This window comes from Chenopodium album, chromosome 6 (genome assembly GCF_948465745.1).
Source record: "Chenopodium album chromosome 6, dcCheAlbu1.1, whole genome shotgun sequence".
In the NCBI taxonomy this organism is placed as follows: Eukaryota; Viridiplantae; Streptophyta; class Magnoliopsida; order Caryophyllales; family Amaranthaceae; genus Chenopodium; species Chenopodium album.
Window position 1 is genome coordinate 33,007,114 of NC_137839.1, and position 23,662 is coordinate 33,030,775.

The 23,662-nt window shown below is 41.0% G+C and overlaps 1 protein-coding gene across 1 annotated transcript in view; it reads right to left on the bottom strand.

The window, feature by feature from the left end:
* Window positions 1-3,224: 3,224 nt before the first annotated feature.
* The window catches only part of LOC145636867 (RNA polymerase II C-terminal domain phosphatase-like 2), a 36,187-nt gene continuing 15,749 nt past the window's right edge, over window positions 3,225-23,662 (bottom strand). The window contains exon 3 of the mRNA XM_081688406.1: window positions 3,225-3,313. Coding sequence (XP_081544532.1) covers window positions 3,225-3,313 — 89 coding nt within the window. The remainder of the gene's footprint in view (window positions 3,314-23,662) is intronic.

A 23,662-nucleotide genomic window follows, 5' to 3' on the forward strand; every position in this document is an offset into this window, starting at 1 on the left:
AGCTTTCTAAAAATGTGAAAAAAAAATAATAATGAAAAATGAGCTTTGAAAAAAAATAAATGATTTTGCTTGCCTTTGATCGGTTTGCAATGATGATATTGGAATGTACGTAATGGATTCTTGTTTTCTTTTTGTAATAAAATTTCGAGCATGGTTTAGATGCCCTTGGTTGAACATAGAATTGGCTAGTTTAGGCTAGTGTGAGATTAACTTTCCCGAATGTACGAAACTTAAAGTCTAGGTTTGTGGTAAGATGGTGTTGCTTATCTCAAAGGAATTTGATCCCCGAAAGGTAGTATTTGATCCCACATTATTCCAAAAAAGTGAGGTTTTAATATTTTTTCAAGCCTACTACATTTTGCATGAGTGGAAAGGATCCTCTTTGATTTAGTACCTAGATCGAGAACTTGAGTCTCAACTCCCAAGACCGTGGCCTAAAATACTCTTAGTATTGATATAAGGTGTCATGTATTGGTTATTCACAAAAGGCTAAGGCATTTATTTTTATTTTATTTTTTCCCCTTATTTCTTTTATTACCATTTCCATAGTTTAATATTTTTTTTAGTTCTTTGTAATTGGTAGATAATGATGTAAATACCCAAGTTTTGTTAAAAAAAAAAAAAAGAGAAAAAAAAAAGAAAAAAAAGAGAAAAAAAAGAATGAAGAATAAAAAAAAGAAAAAAAAGCGGGGGGGGGGGGGGGGGGAATGCCAAGAAGTAATGTATTGTCACCTCCCTAGCAACCAAACAAGCTTGGGGGTGTACTCTTAAAAGTCCATTCATGGTTGTAACTTGGGTCAAGGTTAGGAGCCTCTTAAGGTTTGCTCTTAACGATACAGTTGGCTCAAATTGCAAAACACTTCTAGTTCTATATATGCCTTAGCTTTGTGTCATAGTCTTTGAGTTGTGCAATGATTAGGAGAGTAGTGGAAGCCTTTGTCGGTGTAGGGAGTTGAATCACAAGCATATGGAGAAGCTACTTTTTCATTGAGATGTCGAGTGTTTTGAAACCCGCTTTATCTATGTTTTTCCGGCTCCTTCGAGGAGTCACGAGGCACTACCATTGGGGGGGATTGGAACTTTTTGATAAGGACGCGGTAATATGTGTTGAATAGGCTTGATTTGAGTATTTTTGGGAAGGTTAGCTAGGCCTTGGCTAGTCATGACCGTGGTTGATCTTAGGCATATACCTCATGCTCGAGTTTTATTGCTTAAGGATTCTTGAACCTATGCATGTGCTTTTCTTTGAGCAAATTGATCTTGGGGTTTGTTTTTTTTGGCAATGTGAATTGCTTAAGGACAAACATTTGGCTAGCTTGGGGGGATTTGATAAGTGGTTTATTTGACCACTTATTGTGTTAATTTAAACCCGATTTTGCATTCATTTCCCCTCTTTCTAACCCGTTTTTGAATGAAAATGTTTTGTCTCGGCCTTGTCCCCTCTTGATTTGTGTTTATCCATGTTTTGCAGGTCTATTGATTCAATTTGGCAAGCATTTAATGCATGGTTTGTGTTCAAGGCAAGGAAATTAGAGAATGGAGAGGGCGCTCCAGCTGGAGCGGGCGTGAACCCCTCAGGAGCGGGTGTGCACACCTCAGGAGCGGGCGCTCCAAACCTTCTGCCAAGTTTCTACCAAACTTAATGTCAAGTGCACCCTATGAGGAGCGGGCGCTCCTGGCCGTGTTGCGGGCGCTCCTCCCCAAACTTTCAAAACTGTTTGTATTCTGAAGACAGATGGAGAGGGTGTGCAACATTTTGGAGCGGGCGCTCCTGGCCGTGGAGCGGGCGCTCCTCAGTTGGAGCGGGCGCTCCTTCGCTGGGAATCCGTTTTCTTTTGACGGATTTCCCTATGTGTTTCGGGGAGTATAAATACTTCCCCTTTATTTCATTTGTAATTTGGACAGAAATAGCCTAGTTTTTAGATACTCCTCTCAGTTTGAAACATTAATTTAGCTTAGTTTTCATCAAATTAATCATTGTAATAGTTGGTTTCAAGATTCATCCTCAAGAATTGGCACTTTGTATTCAACATTTCCAAGCCTCAATTAGTAACTTCCTTCTACTTTTCTCCATTCAATTTCTGATTTTATTTGTTCTTGCATGATATTTAAATCTTCTTAGTTCTTGATAATTTGTTATTTGATGATAGTTATTTCAATTGTTAATCATTTTTCCCCAATTATTGAAGAATTTAGAACCCTAACACTTGTTTGCATGTTGATAAACATGAGTTGTGAGTATTCTACTTGCTAGGGGTTGGGTGAAGCTCAACCTTTTGGGTTAACTATGCAAATGTGGGAGAAGCATTGATGTTTGTATTGCAATTAAATTGATTATATGCGATTGCTTGTTAGTTCTTCATGATAGGATTAGCTACCCTTAACTTAGGAGCTTGATAGCATGATATGCTTAGTTTGACATGGGAATGTAAATTGAGTATGTCATTACTTATTGCAATTTGATTATGTATCATGTATTGCTAGACTAATGAGGAATCTAAGTTTAGTAGTGTGAGTTGTTTTCTAATTGCATGAGGTTGATTTTACATATTGTCCTTGCTATACCTTGTCTATTTTACTCCATGTTTGCCTAATTGCCTTGGTTGAGTGGATCCCATTCCCTAGTGTCTTTAATCCATCGATTTAGAATCATAGCTTGTTTGTCTACTTGACGAACCCCAATTGACATAGACTTCGAATTAGCTTATGTGTTAAGATCTTTAGCAACTATATCCCGTTCCTTGTGGACCGAACTCTTACTTATCATTATGCTTGGTGTGTAAGGTGTTTGTTAATAAATGTGTTTGATTGAGTGTGGAATGTGCGACCGTTCTAACGCCCATCAGGGCACCCTCACTGGGTACCCGGAATTTTAATTATATATTTATTTAAAAAAACCTGTTGTGCATCAGCTTTAAAAACCTACAAATTTAATAAAAAAAAAACCTTTTTTAATTAAAAAAAAAGCTTACGTGTTTACTTATTAAATGATCTATTTTTCTGAGGCCTTGATGAAGCCACCTCCAAGATTTGAAGATCATCATCATCTTCGTTTGCTTGATTCGATTTTGTCCCCATCACGTCCTCAAAAGACATTTTCCGATCAAAGAATTGACAAGCAAACTATCATTACTTAACCCTAAAAAATGTAATTGAAAATAAATTAAATATAAACAAACATCAGTAAATAAAATAACCCGAAAAAATTTGAACAAAGACTAACCTTATGCGGCTGACGGTGAGGGACTATAAAGGTTTGGTGGTTGCCTTAGAGGGAGGACGGTGGTCGCTTGAGAGGGAGGAAGGTGGTCGCCTGAGAAATTGAGATTTGAGAGTGAGTGTTTGAGAAATTGAGAGTGAGAGAGGAGATAAAAGAGATGTGTGAGAGAGATGCGGCTAAAGCCTACACTCGCGTAACCCTAATTCCCTAAAGGAGTAAAGGGAGCGAGTTTCCAGCCAAGAAAAAAAAAACACAAATAAATCCAGGATTTAAACGGGTACCCGTTGCACACAGAGGTCGGCCCATTACCCAACCAGCATATTTGCTATTTTAGCGGGTCGGGTAACAATTCGCAAAATCGAAAAAAAAATCAACAAAACCCATCGAGTACTTTGCGGGTTAGCTGGTGTAGACACCTACTTTTGGCCTCCTGTCTCGACAAGAAGTGCGATGATGTTACAAAAACCCGTTCATGTTAGATCAAAGTTGAAGTGTTTATGAACTACGAAATGCATTATGAAGTAGTTTGAACCCATATTTGATACCAAGTTATCTTAGAGCCTTATCGGATTAATATTTAGGCCTAAAACGTGCTCATACATGTTTAATCTTAATTAACAACAGACCCAAATGCATCAAATGCAATGACTGGATCCAATGGATCTTACACTGTTAAAAAAAAGACCCAATCAGATAAACCAACCATATAATTTCCGTGCAAGGCCTATACAAATGAATACCCCTTTCAAGGACCTTTCCAACGGTGTATTATAAGCCCAATTCTAAGTTAAAACGAAGAAGTTAAGATCAAAATACTAAACCAGACCCTAAAGCTAACACCCTTGGATTCAAACGACCATATCTTTCGATCCACAACAGATTTTAACTTTATTCTAACGGCATTGGAAAGTAGACATTCAGTGCTTTCCAATGATAGCTTACAAATCTTAATTTGACTTTGGAATCAAAAGTTATGAAAGTTTTAAAAATACGTTTGTCGTATAAGGCAAACCGCACCGAGCGCAACTATGTGAGTTGCGGGCGCAAGTCATTGATTGAGATGCGTGCGGCACCCTGCGCAACTCTGAAAGTTGTACGCCCCACCTAATGCCGCAGCACTAAAACCCTAAACCTAGATTCCTACGCCTATAAATAGGGGTCTTCATTTAGCCTTAAACAAGACAGAAAAATCAGAATTCTAAACCCTAGAATTCTTGAATCTCTAATCTCTCTTACTATCATACTACTTTTCATCTCTCTTACCAAATACTTTCCAACCCTAATTGAACCAATTGAAGTCCTTGGAGGTATGAAGAAGAAAGGAGGTCCATAAACATCTAAAACGAAGATTTAGCATAAAAGAAGAATGGTTAGTTTCCTGAGCACTTAGATAAATCAGTTTTCTTTTATTGTTTAAATAACTTTAATTTATTAATTAGTGTTATTTGATCACTTTAAAAAACTTTTAATTAATTAATTTCATGAAGATTCTCGCATTAATTAAAGACTATAATTGGAATAATTAATTTATTGTTTTTTCATGTAAGTCAAGGCGAATATTGTTTATTACTTGTTCATTATCTAGGAATTTTAATAACAAAAAAATAATGACTTTTGCAATGTATTTCCTTATGAGTCTATTATATATATATTTTATTCCCCGTCCGACGGTCATATTTGTGCTTATTTGAGCTTTGCGGAGCTATTTTTATTACTAATATACATTGTCTATTATTTTTGTAGAGTTGGTATTATTTTGTAGGAATTTGCAAAATTATGGCAATTTTCGAGCTTATTAAACCACTACAAAGATATTGGAGTTGGGTCGTATTTTATGACCGTATTTTAAAGCCCAGGACCGAGCTAAAGAAATTTAGTTCGATGATTAAAGGCTCGATTCATGAGGAGGTCCAAGATTTACAAAACTATTATTATTTCGGACCAAGAAAGGAAATTGGGCTAAATCTAAAATTAATGGCCTAACTTGCTGACCCAAACGAAGAAGCAATCAACTCAATTAAGAGCTGCTGCTGGGCGTGATTATTGGCGGGCCCGACCAGCGAAGTTAAGCCTGCATGTTCTTTGCTTCGTTAGTGGGTTTCATTGTAAAACCCATTCTCTTGTTTTAGTCGGTGGACTTGCATAGCTTAGAAGTAGAGGTGTAAATGAGCCGATACGTTTGTGAACTACTCGTGAACAAGCTCGGTCAAAACTTGGTCAAAACTCGTTTATTAAGCTAACAAACAAGCTTGAACAAAAATCTTAAGCTCGTCAAATAAATGAATAAAGTTCGAACAACAACATGTTCGACTTGGTAATGTTCATGAACAACTCGTTTAAGTTAATTTATAAGTTTTTTCACGCCCAATTAAAATTTGAAAAATTTATATATCTTTTATTCATACATATTTGTAAAAAGTACTAATTATTTCATCATGTAAAAGCATGAAAACATCGTCATTACCTTTTTTTTTTTATAGAAAGTATACAAACATCTTATATATAATTAAATCGATGTGTTAAAATTTGAAAGAAACCATTTTTTTAAAATGATAAATTAAGGCTCGTTTATTTAATCAACCCGATTCAGACTCGTTCAAGCTCGAACTTAAACTCAAAATGCAAACGAGTACGTTCTTGAACAAAGCTCGAACAAGCCAAATTTTTTACGAGCCCGGTTCGAACAAGATTTATAAAAACTCGTTCAAGCTCAAGATAGTTTGAACATGAATAGTTCTTATCAAACTTAGCTCAAACAGACTAAATTCGACTCGACTTGGATCGTTTGTGTAGACACCTAAAAATGTCTCCTCAAAACCAAACCCGTTGATGAACACCTTTCACCGCCATTATTGGTCGATTTGAGTATTTAATCTTTGGAGTGCTTAAATCCATGTTCTATCCAATATATTTCATGAACCAATCCAATTTCTAGCTCATTTCCCTAAACCATAACCTATTTTCCACTTTTCGTGTCCACATTGCAAAACTGAGAGAAACTGATTTTATGGATATACAATTTTGATCCAATTATTATTTTGTTGGATAGGCCTTTAAATAAGATTTCCAACCATATATCATAAGACCAATTCCGAGCTATAACGAAAAAGATATGAGCAAAACACTAAACTCGGCCTAAAACCGACACCCTTCCACTAAAACGGTCATATCTGAAAATCTACATATGATTTTGACTTTATTTCAATTGGGTTGGAAATTATACTTGATATTATTTCCAATGATATATTATATGCCTTATTCCGAGTTACGGATCAAAAGTTATGATTATTTTAAAAACGGGTAAAAAACTGAAATTACCGCGCAGCAGCAAAAATGCCGCGACGCGGCAAAAGCTGACGTGTCACGGGGCTTATTCCCGTGACACGGTGCCCATTTTTGTAATTCTGCACAATTTTCTCCCGTGTCATGGGATTTTTCACCGTGTCATGGTGCAATTTCCCGTGTCACGGTGCCCATTCCGTGACACGGGGATATTCCGTGTAATTTCCGCGTACTTTTTACACCGTGACACGGCATACTGCACTGTGCCACGGTTGACAATGCCGTGTCACGACATTTCTTCCTGTGTCATGGTGCACATCCCCTGCCACGGGATTGCTCCGTGTTTTCTCCGCGTAATCCCTAAACGCGTTTTCACTTCCCGTAACCTAATTATTTCCCGCATCACTCAGTTTTTCATTTCCCGTCAAACGGTGCCTGTCACCGTGTCACGGTTCTCTTTTCCGTGACACAGTATTATTTTTTAGGGTTTTTATCTTTTTAGGGTTCCACGTGTTCCCTCTGCTCATTTTCCCTATAAATAGGACCCCCCTTTCTGCAGTTCGGGGCAGCAATAATCATTCTCTCTCACCTTACACCAAAAATCATTCTCTTCTCCCTCTTTAACCTAATTTCTAGCCTCCTTATTCTTCCATAACAATTCCCCTAAGCACTCCAAGGAGTCTATACTTAACCCGAGGTTCCGTCCTTAAACCAAGGCGTGAAAGGTACAAATAACTGAGGGTTTGGACCAAATCAAATCTACTTTTTATTTAATTTAATTTTCATTTACTTTATATTTTTTTTATTGAAGTTACTAACAGTTTATTCATGATGTAGCAATTTAAAGGAACGCGCAGAATGTGAGTAATTAATTAATTTAATTACTCTTATTTTATTTTTAATATTACTAGTATCATTATTAGGGTTGTTATTATTATTATTTAATTTGGCTAACACTATTATTGTTAAATTGCTTCCAATATTAATGTTTATTCTATTATATTTTTTATTGATCACCATATTGCATGTTTAAAGGGAATATGTAATTGAAAATCACGCCTAATAAGATAATTTGGATAACCGGTTTAAGTTCCTTTTTAATCTTGTTGATTAATTCAAGTAATCACAAACATTTTAGAATAATGTGTTGCATTAATATTCAACCAATTTAGCATAATAATAGTTTGGAGCAAATTGAATCTTTGTTTGTACGCCTTTGAGATCGCAGGAATCACTTTTCACTATAAGAATCGAGTAGAGGCCAATACGGGCGAATGTGACTCCATGACTCACTTCGTACCATCATCCCCGATCCTCCTTTCGTGGCTCCGAACCATATGGAGTTAGTAATCTCATGGATTATGAATGGGGTGTAACCTTCACGGGTCAATCGTTGTTGCCTTCATTGTCCCTTATTCGTGGTTGTCTTTTATGATCCGTGAACGGTTTACAAGTTCCTTAAAAACTTGTTGGCAGCTCCCTACTTTCCTTGTCCCTAATCGTGTCCCTTATCGTATATGTCAATTCCCACTTCCTATGAGTGCCAAGCATATTCACACATGCTTTAACGTAGGCGCACTTTGAGCGACGCCTACAATTTGGCGACTCCACCGGGGAGGATTCTTGGTTATATATCGATTTGAGTGATCGATATTTAATTAAGATGAGTGGATGAGACTTCAAAGATTCTTGAAAAATATTCCAGTGATTAATTTGGCATTTTTTGCATATGCATAGACGTTTTAACGTCGCATTTAGGTCTGTCCCGTACGAAAAATTGAATAACTTGATTGCGTACGAAGGATAACTAGGCACCAGTCAGATTTTCTGACTACCGTGCCACGGCAAAATCTGCCGTGTCACGGTACAGTGCACCGTCTGACGGTGTGCCGTACCGTGGCACCAGAATCTTTGCCGTGTCACGGCAGTCCTAAAATCAGTCCGGTGGCTTATTTTCTCTTCTCACAGTCAACTTCCTTTGATTTTTCTGAAAAAAACGTATGTGTTCTACATACGCCTTAGCCTCGGGGGATTTAAGCTCTATCAACCCAAAAACGCTCATGGCAATAAGGGTTCATCCGAGTTATTAAATCCATTCAAACCATGGAGTTGAGTTCGATTTCATCACGAACTCGCGGAGCCGCCCGTTGGCATACACCCTCAAGGGAGGCTGCCTTGCTAACGCGTCCAAACTCTTAACCATGGTACCCTATTGACACCAAATAAACTTGACCATAGTTGAACATAGAACTTGACCTTAGGTTGCGAACTATTCTTTGCATCATTGTGCCTACATGTTTTATGTTTGGTCGTTTTGATCCTAAACTTAATGATCTTTCTTTGTCTATGGTGGATTATTTTATGACTAACGATTGCCAATGGACCGTACTCATTTTGTAATTAGCAAAAAAAAAAAAAAAAAAAAAAAAGTCTGCCGCGCCACGGGAAACTCTACCGTGTCACGGCAAATTTCCACCGTGACACGGTGGATTTCCAAAAAAAAAAAAAAAGGGAAGGGTTGCCGCGACACGGGACTGTCCACCATGTCACGGCACAGTCCACCGCGGCGCGGTGGACCTGCAGAAAAAAAAAAAGTCTGTCGCGCCACGGGAAACTCTACCATGTCACGGCAAATTTCCACCGTGCCACGGTGTATTTCCAGAAAAAAAAAAATCTCGTGCCACGTTAGCATCCACCGTGGCACGGGAATGTTTACCGTGTCACGGGAAAGTTCACCGTGTCACGGCAATTTTCACCGTGACACGGTGGATTTTCCAAAAAAAAAACAAAAAAAAAACCGCGTCAGTCAAGTCTTCCATGTTAATTTGGTTCTCGCGTCAGTCATTTTGGTTATTGTTCACATGTCTAGCCATACGATCATACCACGAGTCTTATAACATCACTTAGTCACTCACGAGTCAAGTATAGTCCACACACTTTCTTTATGTTCGGACTCGAGTCGTGCACCAGGTCGTTTATGATCGTATATTAGGTTCATGCACCCTTTTTTCGTCATAATAAAAAAACGAGTGGAGTTTTCTCACCTGTTTTCAAATGTCTATTTTTTTTTCTTCCTTTCTTATCTTGAGCAATGAGTCAATCAATTAAGTGAATTATTTTATTTCACAGTACTTGATCAAGGAACAGGGATAGATTAATACGGTTCGAGTCATTACCGCAACAATCTCTCAGATCTAATAGGCGTTCAAAGAGAACTTTGCCATCTCCATTACTCATCACCTTACAATGGCCACTAAAGAAGATATTGAGAACATCAACAAATCCATCGAGGCACTGTCTTCCATGATGCAAACCCTTACCACTAGGGTCACTACCATGGAACAAAACAAGGTCACTGTTTCCACCCTTGACAAACTGAAGGAACAAATGAGTAAGATTTATGAGGATTTCACTTATGTGGAACGACCTCCCACTCCTTTGGATGTGAAGGACAGACTCCCTGAAAAGTTCTCCACTGCTGATATTCCAAAGTTCAAGCCTACTGACAATCCAATATTCCATTTGAAAGCGTTCTCTGCAACCATGGCTCTTAAGGGATTGGACGTAACACTCTTCCCTACGGTGTTCCCTCTCTCCTTAGAACATGCTTGCCAACAATGGTTTTATTCCTTAGATGCCAAGCATACTGCGACTTGGCAAGATGTCACTGACAGTTTCATGAATCGTTACAAGTGTAACATTCAAACAAAAACTTCTGAACGTGAACTCTCCATTCTCAAACAGAAAGAGAATGAAGGCTTCACCGCTTACCTGAACAGGTGGAGGGAAACAACTTCACTCTTGGTATATCCTCCCAAAGAAAGAGAGATGGTTCGCCTCTTTATTCAAAATCTGACTCATAAATATAGGGAACATCTCAAATTTCTTCCACTGAACACTTTCGAAGCTGTATACGACATCGACATCAATATCGAGGATGAGCTAATAAAGACTGCTGGTAGTAACAATAATAACACTTGGAAAAACAAGAAGAACGACCATCCTTCTTCTTCGTCTTCTAAGCACGAAAATACTACCAACAATATAAGCCAAGTTGATATCAATGAAGTGTTAGCTCTTGATGCTCCATTGCCCAAGAAGAAAAGAACTTACACTCCTTTAGGAATGACTTATGTTGCGGCCTTTGATCGCCTTTACGGTCAAGGCTTGATCACACCTATTGGGCCATTTCCAGAGCCAAAACCTGAAGAAAGGAGCGCCAAATGGAATCCCAATTCCCATTGCAAGTACCATCAAGGAAGGGGCCACACTACGGAGCAATGTTTGAATTTGAAGGACGTCATTCAAGACTTGATGGATGCAAACAAACTTCCTGTCCCTCCAGGCGGCAAGAAGTAATGAATACAAGGCGCACTTCAAACGACGCCTACAATTTGGCGACTCCACTGGGGATCACAAGTCATACACATGTCATGTCAAGTCAAACTTGGTCAAGTCAGTTGGTCAAGTCAATCACAGTATATACGAGTCCCTTGGCAAATTTTATTTTGCAGGACTATTTACATCCCACGTCCGGGGACAAGCGGACCATCTACAGCCCACGTCCGGGGATGAGCGGACTATTTACAGCCCACTTCTGGGGACAAGCGGACCATCTACAACCGACAAGCGGACCATCTACAACCCACGTCCGGGGACAAGCGGACCATCTACAGCCTACGTCTGGGGACAAGCGGACCATCTACAGCCCACGTCCGGGGATAAGCGGACTATCTACAGCCCACGTCCGGGGATAAGCGGACTATCTACAGCCCATGTCCGGGGACAAGCGGACCATCTACAGCCCACGTCCGGGGACAAGCGGACCATCTACAACCCACGTTCGGGGACAAGCGGACTGTCGACTTTCCTCAAGCATGGAAAGTATTATCCGGTGGATTTCTTCAAGCATAGAAAACCGCCAAATTCATATGTCGGCTTTCCTCAAGCATGGAAAGTATCATCTGGTAGATTTCTTCAGGCTTAGAAAGTTACCAAATTCATCAGTCGGCTTTCCTCAGGCATGGAAAGCTTTTCAACAAACGTCATCCGGTGGATTCCTTCAAGCATAGGAAGCTACTAAACTCATTTGTAACCGATACAATGGTGTCATATACGTATTCTATCCCTTTACTCTTTTATCTGTAGAACTAACATTTTTCTACAGGTATCGGCGTATACAGAATGATTTAGGATTGCAGAACGTCTTAAATCATTCTCCGTCCCTATCGGCTACTTTGACTATCGTTTTCGAAACTGACGTTTCTACAAACTCAGTCAAAGTGGGGACTTCTGTAGACACCTAAAAATGTCTCCCCAAAACCAAACCCGTTGATGAACACCTTTCACCGCCATTATTGGTCGAGTTGAGTATTTAATATTTGGAGTGCTTAAATCCATGTTCTATCCAATATATTTCATGAACCAATCGAATTTCTAGCTCATTTCCCTAAACCATAATCTATTTTCACTTTTCGTGTCCACATCGCAAAACTGAGAGAAACTGATTTTATAGATATACAATTTTGATCAAATTATTATTTTGTTGGATAGGCCTTTAAATAATCTTTCCAACCATATATCATAAGCCCAATTCCGAGCTATAACGAAAAAGATATGAGCAAAACACTAAACTCAGCCTAAAACCAACACCCTTCCACTAAAACAGCCATATCTTAAAATCTAAATATAATTTTTACTTGATTATAATTGTGTTAGAAAGTAGACTTGATAAGATTTCCAATGATATATTATATGCCTTATTCCGAGTTACGGATCAAAAGTTATGATTATTTTAAAAACGGGTAAAAAGCTGAAATTACCGCGCAACAGCAAAAATGCCGCGGCGCGGCAAAAGCTGACGTGTCACGGGGCTTATTCCCGTGACACGGTGCCCATTTTTGTAATTCTGCACAATTTTCTCCCAAGTCATGGGATTTGGCACCGTGTCATGGTGCAATTTCCCGTGTCACGGTGCCCATTCCGTGACACGGGGATATTCCGTGTAATTTCCGCGTACTTTTTACACCGTGACACGGCATACTGCAATGTGCCACGGTTGACAATGCCGTGTCACGGCATTTCTTCCTGTGTCATGGTGCACATCCCCTGCCACGGGATTGCTCCGTGTTTTCTCCGCGTAATCCCTAAACGCGTTTTCACTTCCCGTAACCTAATTATTTCCCGCGTCACTCAGTTTTTCCCCGTGTCACGTGATCTTCCCCCGTCTGACGGTGCCTGTCACCGTGTCACGGTGCTCTTTGCCGTGACACGTTATTATTTTTTAGGGTTTTTATCTTTTTAGGGTTCCACGTGTTCCCTCTGCTCATTTTCCCTATAAATAGGATCCCCCTTTCTGTAGTTTGGGGCAGCAATAATCATTCTCTCTCACCTTACACCAAAAATCATTCTCTTCTCCCTCTTTAACCTAATTTCTAGCCTCCTTATTCTTCCATAACAATTCCCCTAAGCACTCCAAGGAGTCTATACTTAACCCGAGGTTCCGTCCTTAAACCAAGGCGTGAAAGGTACAAATAACTGAGGGTTTGGACCAAATCAACTCTACTTTTTATTTAATTTAATTTTCATTTACTTTATATTTTTTTTTATTGAAGTTACTAACAGTTTATTCATGATGTAGCAATTTAAAGGAACGCGCAGAATGTTAGTAATTCATTAATTTAATTACTCTTATTTTATTTTTAATATTGCTAGTATCATGATTAGGGTTGTTATTATTATTATTTGATTTGGCTAACACTATTATTGTTAAATTGCTTCCAATATTAATGTTTATTCTATTATATTTTTTATTGATCACCATATTGCATGTTTAAAGGGAATATGTAATTGAAAATCACGCCTAATAAGATAATTTGGACAACCGGTTTAGGTTCCTTTTTAATCTTGTTGATTAATTTAAGTGATCACAAACATTTTAGAATAATGTGTTGCATTAATATTCAACCAATTTAGCATAATAATAGTTTGGAGCACATTGAATCTTTGTTTGTATGCCTTTGAGATCGCAGGAATGACTTTTCACTATAAGAATCGAGTAGAGGCCAATACGGGCAAATGTGACTCCATGACTCACTTCGTACCATCATCCCCGATCCTCCTTTCGTGGTTCCGAACCATATGGAGTTAGTAATCTCATGGATTATGAATGGGGTGTAACCTTCACGGGTCAATCGTTGTTGCCTTCGTTGTCCCTTATTCGTGGTTGCCTTTTATGATCCGTGAACGGTTTACAAGTTCCTTAAAAACTTGTTGGCGGCTCCCTACTTTCCTTGTCCCTAATCGTGTCCCTTATCTTATATGTCAATTCTCACTTCCTATGAGTGCCAAACATATTCACACATGCTTTAACGTAGGCGCACTTTGAGCGACGCCTACAGTTTGCAGTCCAACTTAGAAGTTGATTTGGAGTTAAACTCCTTTTTCTTGGTTTATTTAAGGGAAGTAGTAGTAGTAGTTTTAAGGAGGTCAGCTTTTATTACTCTTGTTTAGTTTTATTAGTTTTAGATTCAGTGGTAATTTGTTTTCAGTGGAATTTTTGATAGTTTTTATCTCGTTTTGTCTCTTTCGTCTTTTCTAGTTAATGCTTTAGAGTTTTGGATTATTAGTTAGCTTTTATATTTTTCTTTAGTCTTAGTTTTGTTATATTCCATAACTTGTTCATAAATTACAGTTTATTGCTTAGCGTTCTTTTTAATATTGCTTTTCTCATGTCTCTGTTATTGTTGTCTTCATATTAATTTTATAATTATTGCTTTTGATCATGCTTAATTTAATTGTTTTGATTAGTTTAGTTTTAATTATGCACGAGTAGTTTAAACTAGGGTTCTTGGGGATCCATGATTAATATGAAGGGATAATTTATATTGTTGATTTTTAATGTTGTGGGTCAATTTCCTATTGATTGTTATAATGCTATGCAATTAGATTTGTGCAGGTTTAATTATTTGAGTTATGCAATATTGATTCGAGATTCAAGAGATGAGAATTAATGTTTAGGCTTAGTTTCAATAGGCAAGTTAATTTATAAATGGTTAAGTCAAGATTCGAGAGATGCGATTTAATACCGATAGATTAATTCTGTGATTATAATACGTAGCAAAAGCCCTTTATAATCTGGTTAATTTATGCATTAATAACTGATGATTATGTATTATCCAGGAGTATTAATTATTGGTGAACCTATACCCTAGGCTTTTACTTATTGATTTCTCCCTACTTTTATTTTCCCTAGTTTTATTTGCTTTGGTTTATTTATTTTCCTTAGTTTAATTCTCATAAAAATAATTTGGTCACTTGATAATTTAGAATATAATAATTTATTAGAAATAAAATAACATTGTTTCCCTATGGATTCGACCCTACTTCCCTATCTATTTTAATTAGTTGTTTAGGAATTACTTTTGATTGGGTGATACGACTTAGCCTGTCAATTCCTACGTGTTTAATGCTTGTAAATAAAATCAACTAACTTAGTTTTTAGGAACCACGTTGCATATATTGTTTGGTGATGATATTGTGAAAAAGAAAGAGCTAGTAGAGGCCGCACTAGGGCTAGAATAGTGATTCCTCCCTTAAAGGAACGTTAGTTTAGTATCCTTGCTCCCGAACTCATTTCTGGTATAAGTAGATCAATTTGGGCATGGGGTAAACTTATGATTCATGCTAAATATCCCTTGAATTCTACTTGGGAGAAAGCCATAAACAAGGTTTATGAGTTTGAGTTTTCCTAAAACTCATTGGCGACTCCTTTCTAGTTTCTTACAAAAAAGCGTAATGATAGAATCAACTCTAATTTAAGGTCTCCCAAATATTCAGGAACTCAAATCCTAATACACCCTAAAAAGTGTAAAGTCCTAGACTTTTAAAAGGCCATGGGCATAGAGGAGAAAGATCTCCTACGATGGGCACACCCTCTTTACAGCGGGTCAACAGGTCGGGTCAACGAGTCGGGTATATTTGAACCACCCTACCTCAAGGTATAATACAATCTTATCTGGCGGTTGCTTCTTGAGTTGGGGTGTGCTTTCTTTTGGGTGGCAGGGAGATTTCAAAGGTCTTGATTATTTGCAAGTTCTTACCGCCAAGAAGGAAGACCAGGTTTACAAAACTAGTTGTTCGGGGATGTAGTAGTAGTTTTAGGGGTCTTGGGCTAGCTCTAATGCCACTGTTAGGGGATCGCCGGAAAAAGGTAATCGCGATGGTTGTTTGGTAAAGTTAGGGTTAGGGTTTCGTTGATCTCTTGCGTACTGCTTCGAAATCTCTATTTTGGTTTTGATTTAATTCTTGCCTTTGCTTGTTGGTTTGGTTCTCTTTAGTTTTAATTGTGTTTTTAAGTTTGCTAGTGTGTATAGTTAGTGGCTTCCTTACCTTTTGGGTTCTATCCGAGACGATGTTGTTCTTCGATGCTATTGTTGTTGTTTTTGGGTAAACATGTGTTTAGTCTTGTGGCTTTACATGATGTTTGGAAGGCTGAGGGGGTGTGTTAATCCTCTCTTTTGATGGCTTGGTTTTCGGGTTTGGGTAGTGTCGGGAATGGTCCTTGTCTGTGGTCCATATTGGTTCTTAAGGTGGTTTTTGATCAAGGGTGGAGACTAGGTCGTTGAAAACTAATCTACCCTCGATCAAACAAAATTTGTAATCTCTCAACACACCCTTATACCTAGCATAGGAGTAAGTCGAGGGTCGAACCACTAGGAATGGGAGGTGAATGCTAATGCTAAAGCTAAGCTATCTCGAAGAAATGAAGTAAGGTGTGTCTATTCTAAACAATCAAACAATCGAAATGGAATCAAATTTATCAAGCACTAGGGTTAGGATCCACATAAACTCGCAATGAATTCAACTAATTGGGATTGGAGATAACTAAGTCGAGTGTTGTGAGGGAAAATCAATTAAGCAATCAAGAGAGTATGGTAGGCTAATCTCCTAGAGGTCAAACTAGCGCCAACTACGAGAGACTCTAGCTAGGAACCTTGCAAACCTACTCAATCGACAAATGCAAGCCACAAATCAATTTTCGTATCAATGTGAACTTACAATGCAATCTGTTTTGGGTGTTTTTGTCCCTCGGGAGAGTTACAACACGAAGACTGATCCGGGGTGAGCTGTACCTGCAAAGCAAACGGAGACACCAGTTGGGTGGTGCTCCACCTCCGACGCACAAGTTAGAAACTTGAAGGGAGAAAAAGGTGCGGAAATTTAGGTAGGGATCTGCTCGGATTCCAAGCTCAGGATGTCTCTATCAAAGAGTAAATGTGTAATAAATGATAAAACGTGCCCCCAAAATGAGGGACATCTCCCTATTTATAGGGTCTTTGGAAATTGTGCCCCTGATTAGGTCAATGAACCCTAATCATTGGTGGGCTGTGCGTTTTGCGGCGTTCTCGGGATTTGGGCCTGAAGGCCGCCATTTTTCCCTTTATTTCTGGAGTGACACGTGTCAAGCAGGGATTGGTCCACTCTAGACCATTCTGAGGCTGACACGTGTCATCCTCAGATTGGGCCACGTGGCAGGGTAAAATTACCCTAAACATTTGCCCCTCACAGATGTGACGTGGCACGCCATGTGGCATCTGTGACACATGTCACGCTCCGGTTGGCGGTAATTTTACCATAAAGAAGTAACCGTTCACCTTCCGAGTAAATTACGGAAATGCCCCCATATTTACCCTCTATATATAGCCGTTTTACCCCCATAATTTTGTACGTTTACAAAAACTTTCTAGAGAGAAAACTTTGAGAGAGCAGAAGTCATCCGTCTAAGTCAGGCACAAGCAAGAAAGTTTGTTCTCCATCAACCCAGCCGGATCCGCCTTCCTTCAGATATCACATCCAAAGGTACCGTCTCTGGCTTAACCCCGGCTGGGAGGCTTTTGCTAGTATGCACTATCTTAGCAGAAGCCCAGGCGGCTGGAGGGCGTGGTACACTCTAACCACGCAGCCTCAATATATGATGACCTTGGACAAGGTCTCAAAGTTCGATGGCTGGAAGCACAGTTTCTACCTGATGTCAGCCCCAACCAGACGGGAAAATTATGAATTCCGTCTGTACAATAAGAAGCCCGACTTGTTGGGCAGGAAGTGCGCTCTTCCCCGGATTCCAGAGGAAGATTTTGACAAGATAATTGAGGCAGACTTTTTCGGCCTCACAGACGCAACTCTGTCAACCGAGGAAATAATAAAAGTTCCCAAGAACTGGATCCCCAAGAGCGCCTGGTTCAGGGATGAGTGTTTCCTAGCCACCTGCGGGCTAGGGCACATGTTTACAAAACGTATGCGCCTGAGTTTATATTCGTCTGTAGTATTTTTCTATCGAAATTGATTTATGATATTGACCAATTTCTTTCTTTTTGCAGAAGAAGCATTAAACATGTTGCAGTCGGAGAAATCTCCCAAGCGGTCTTCTGCAACCATTCGCAAAGATCTTGCGGAGAAAGCTGCGGCTGAGGTTAAGGCCAAGGTATCAAGCGCCTAACCCTTTCATAAGTTGATCCTTTAAAATCATTTTTCCCGGATGCTAACCTTAACTTTGGTTATTTTTGCAAGGAGGAGAGGTTGGAAAGTTGTTTGAGAAACAACTCAAACGGGCTAGGGAGGAGAACCCCGCCGTTCTTAACAAAATTAAAAAAGCCACCTCTGCGTCAACTCCTGGCGCCTCAGCCGGGCATCAGCAGATGCGGATAGCGGGGCGAAACGAGAAGATAGGCGGCAGCTTGTGCCTTGATCTCGTCAACCCCTTATCAGCAGCCGCGGGGTTCACCACGCCTGCAAGCGGTTCCCGCTTGGCCGGCTCTGAAGGTAAGAACCCTTTTGAATCCCCGCTTGAGCTGGGGTGGCCTTTACGGGTGAAATCCCACTCTTAACAGACTTCATCTTCAGACGGCCGACAACAAATAGGTGCTGCCTTAGTTTCGCACTCATCACGTATTGATTGTGGTGCAGACCAATCTCCCCGCTGGCCAGACGTCCAGAAGCATGCCAAGGCCATGCTGGAAGCCGTCCGGAAGAGGGATAAGGACAATATCCCTGGGATAGAGACGTTCAATCTTGAACGCATTCTATCCCTTTTGGCTGAGGTAAGAAACTTGTCAATTCAATTTTATTTTTTCCAAGTGTTTTATCCCGCCTGCAATACTTATGCCGCCTGACTTTTTGCAGGCCATGCTGCGGGTGGACGGGCTCAAACGTCCTTATTCCCGCAAACGGGAAGAGGTAAAAAGGGCCAAGAAGTCCGCCATAGACGCTGATAATATTGCTTTACACTCGACTATCGTAAATGAACTTGAAACTAAAGCAATAATTATGACACAAGCGTCTAGAATCCAGCAGCTGGAGTCAGATCTGAAGACGGCCAATCAGCGGGCGACGGATGCTGAGACGACTAAGAAGGAGGCGGAGAAGGCCCAGAAGAAGGCGGATGAGAGCGCCAAGAAGGTTGATGAGGCGCTCAAGAAGGCCCAGACGGACCTTGGCACACTTAAAGGTGTTTCCGAAGAGAACACCAAACTGAAGACCAAGGTTCAAAGGCTGGAGAAGGAGGCTGCTCAGGGTCAGATAAACTTTGCAGCAACCCTGGAGGCGGAGCAAAACCGCCTTGTTGCTGAGAGTGGCGCTGACAATGACGCCCGTATGAAGATTTCCTGGGCTGCCTTGTACCCAGACGCGGATTATAGCATTTGGGCACTAGCGCACAGCTATGCCGAGTACGTGGTGTACTTGAGAGAACAAGGCGAGCCAGAGCCTGCCTCTTTCGAAGCCTGGGTTAACTCCAACAACGAGCCGTCCGCACCTGAGCTTCTTGGTCCTGGTGAAGCACAGGAGATACCCTCAGATGATGAGGAGAAGGAGGAGGACCAGGAGGCACCGTCTGCAGACCAGAAGTGACCATTCAGCGGCAGTATGCCAATCTCTGCTTTTTTATTTTTTCTTTTATTCAGCGGTTGTATGCCAAAACTTGCTTTTTCCGGCCTGCGTGCTGAGTATCCTTGTATTTACCGGCTAAGGAGCCGAGTTAATTAACAATTTCTTTCTCCCGGACGGGGTCCGGTTAACATTTGATCCACTACAACCGTTTGGTTGGGTGGACTTTTATGAAATGCACCGACTGAGTCGGTTTTGATCATTTTGCATTTGAATTTTTATTTTGTGCAAATTTTAATTTTTCATTTTTGCCTAACTTATCCAAAGCATGCGGCGATTTTTTGCCTAACTAGTCAATAGTCTGGCTGTCCTTGCCCCTGGACGGCTGTGTGATTGGTTTCAAGTGGAGTTGGTTTATTGACTTGAAAACGTCTGATGCTGCAAAGAGCATGATATGTTTGTAAGTCAATCAATCACAGTAGTGATTGCCCCAAACCAAGTGCACAGCCGTACACTAACAGGCGTTCCAGTCACTACCCAGACGGCGTTTGTCCGTCTTGGTAGAGATTTCATAGCCATTGAACAACTCTTTTACCCCAATTGGGGTGGGAAGTGCAATTTTGGAATAGATAACCTAAGTGAGACCTTCATCCGGTGACCGACTGATGCCCCATGGCATCCGGTATTCGGCAACTTGATCATTCTTCACAGGTCATTTTGGTCAGACGGCTATGAGTTGACCAATTAGGTCGTTCATTCTTTGCCGTCTACATGGGTACGTAGAACCGACAAATAGTCTGTTCTCTGCGACGATTGCACCTGGAGGGGTGTCACCGGACGCCTTTGTCCATGTTGGGACAGGCGATTTTATAAAATGAGCAACCATCCGGCCATTTTAGCCTCTGGTCTTGTTTGAGACCGGTTGTATAGCCACTAAACGTTTTTGTGCTTAGTTTTTAGTCGAAGTATTGAATTTACACTAAGTATCGAACATAGTTGTTTAAACGAACGAGTCTGTCTGGGTATTACCCAGACGGACAAGCAATTATTTAATCTTACCAGGTATCAAACTTGGTTAGGTAAAAGAAAAATCTGTCTGAGTATTACCCAGGCGGATAATCAGACTTAGTTAAATGAACAAAGTATCAAACTTAAATAAACAAGAGATCCGAATATCCGAGTATTACCCAGGCAGTCAAACAAATGTAACCTTTACTAAGTATCGAACTTAGTTAGGTAAATGAAAAATCCGTCTGGGTATTACTTGGATGGGTAATCAAACAATAACTCAATTTTGCAAACAAAGTCTGAATCTTCATTAATTGACTCATTGTTTACAAAAAGTTTACATTCTCAGAAGTAGTACTTTTTTAAGTTGTCTACATTCCAAGTTCTAGGCAGACGCCTGCCGTCTGGAGTTTCCAGGCGGTAGGTGCCATTCCTTACTTCTTCATAGATCCGGTAGGGGCCTTCTTAATTTGGGGTTAGCTTCCCCAGCTCATTCGCCCTACCGGTTGCCTCCATTTTTCGTAACACTAAGTCGTCAACTTTCAAAGGACGCTGGTGTACTTTTTTGTTGTAGGCTCTCGTCATTCTCAGACGGTAAATCTCATGACGCAAGGCGGCATTGCCCCTGCGCTCCGGGAGTGAGTCTAATGCTAGGCGCATGGCCTCCCAGTTTGCCTCTTCATCATATAGCATGAATCTGAGAGTCGGTTCGTAATGTTCGATGGGCAAGACGGCTTTAGCACCGTAAACCATGAGAAGTGGGGTTTCACCGGTTGCCCCTTTTGCTGTTGTCCGGATGGCCCATAGGACATGGATTAACTCTTCTGCCCATAGGCCACCGGCTCTTTCTATTTTCTTCTTAATGCCGTCTGAGATGAGTTTGTTGAAGGCTTCAACTTGGCCGTTTGCTTGGGGCCGGCCAACAGATTCAAAATAGCTTGAGATCCCCTAATCTCCCAACCAAGTTTTTAGCTGAGGCGTCTCAAACTGAGGACCATTATCAAACACCATAGACATAGGTACCCCATACTGGGTGATAATGTTCTTCCAAATGAAGGAAATTACGTCTGAGGTCTTGATGTTTTTAACCGCCTCAGCCTCCACCCACTTGGTGAAATAATCCACAGCCACCAAGATGTAGTGCTTTCCGCCTGGGGCAGGCGTGTAAGGACCTAGAATGTCCATGCCCCATTTTACAAACGGGATTTGGCTGTGGATGGCCGTCAGATCAGTAGCCGGACGGTGAATGAGTTTGCCAAATTTTTATCACTTGTCACATTTCTTCACCAATTCCTTGGCGTCTGCCTCAAGAGTGGCCCAAAAATAATGTCGTCTGGCTCTGACGGCTAGGGACCTGCCGCCTATATGCGAGGCGCAGAATCCCGAGTGCAAGTCTTCGAGAACTTCTTTCCCCTTTTCTGGGGTGACACACTTCAACAAAGGCTTCAGAAACCCCGCCTTGAAGAGTTCTCCATTTTTCAACTCGAAGCTTGCAGCTCGCTTTTTCAGGACATCTGCTTCCTGTGGCAAATCAGGAAGTGTACCGTCTGAAAGGTATGCCCGGATGCCATCCATCCAGGTAGAGCTTCGGTCCAGAATTCCAATGGGATCCTCATAGATGCCTCTCTTTTCAAGAACTTTCCAAAAGACTGACCGAGGCGTATCATGGCAGGCGGAAGACGCCAGCTTTGACAATGCATCCGCCTGGTTGTTTTCCGACCTAGGCACTTGACTCAGACGGAATTCCTCAAGTGCCTTGGTCTCTTCTTTGACTGCATGAAGATATTTAATCATAGCCGGATGAGTAGCCTCGTAGCTTCCCTCATACTGGCTAACGACCAATTGAGAATCAGAGTAGGCGTCTATTTTCATGGCCCCTGCCGCCTTACACATGCGAATTCCGGCTAGCAGGGCTTCATATTCCGCCTCATTGTTAGAGGCTTGAAATTTGAAGCGTAGTGCATACTCAAATCTGTCCCCTTCAAAAGACTCGTAAATTACGCCTGCACCACAACCGTTCTTAGTAGAACTCCCGTCTACATACACTTTCCAAACCTGATCAAGATTATCCGGAGCCACCGGACGGGTCATTTCAACAATGAAGTCGGCAAACGCCTGACCTTTCACTGCCTTTCTTGGTTCGTAAGTGATTTTAAGACTTTGCATTTCAATAGCCCATTTCAACATTCTCCCGGATGAGTCCAAGGTAAACATTGGCCGCTTGAGTGGCTGGTCGGTGTAAATCACCACCGGGTGTGCCAGAAAGTAGGGCTTCAATTTTTTGAAAGCCATATACAGAGCAAGGCCAAATTTTTCAACCATGGGATACCGGAGTTCAGCATTTTTAAGAACATGGCTAATGAAGTAAACCGGGAGCTGCACGCCGTCTCGCTCAGCAAGGAGAACGACACTGAGGGCATGATCTGAGACGGCTAAGTACATGTACAACGTCTCCCTAGGTAAAGGACTGACCAACCTAGGTAGAGAATGTAAATGCTCTTTCAACCTCTGGAATGCCGCCTCAGCATCCTCCCCCCATTCAAATCTTGTTTTCTGCCTGATTGCTTGGAAGAAGTAGAGGCACTTGTCGCCTGACCGGCTGAGGAACCTCCCCAGGGCGGCCAGACAGCCGGTGAGTCTCTGCACTTCCTTGACAGAACGGGGGGACTTCATGTCTATCACCGCCTGTATCTTTTCAGGTTTAGCCTCTATCCCCCTTTGATCAATCAGGAATCCGAGAAACTTCCCAGACTCAACACCAAAGACGCATTTCTTAGGATTTAACATAACCCTATGCCGCATAAGGGTGGCGAATGTTTCTCGAAGATCAGCAAGGTGATCCGTCTGTAGCTTGGATTTGACTATCATGTCATCAATGTACGCCTCCACATTCCTCTCAATCTGATTAATGAAGACCGTATTAATCATCCGTTGGAAAGTGGCAGGCGCATTTTTCAAGCAAAACGGCATCACAGTATAACAGAATAACCCATGATCAGTGACGAAGGCCGTCTTCTCTTAATCTTTCTTCCACATGGGTATCTGATGGAAGCCGGAGTAGGCATCCATAAAGCTCATCAAGGCGTGACCGGCTGTAGAGTCGACCAGACTGTCGATCTTTGGAAGCGGGTAACTGTCCTTTGGACACGCCTTGTTGAGGTCTGTGTAATCAACACACATGCGCCAGGTCCCATTCGGTTTCTTAACAAGGACCACATTGGCCACCCAGTCGAGAAAGTTACAGGGCCGGATGAACCTGGCGTCTAGCAG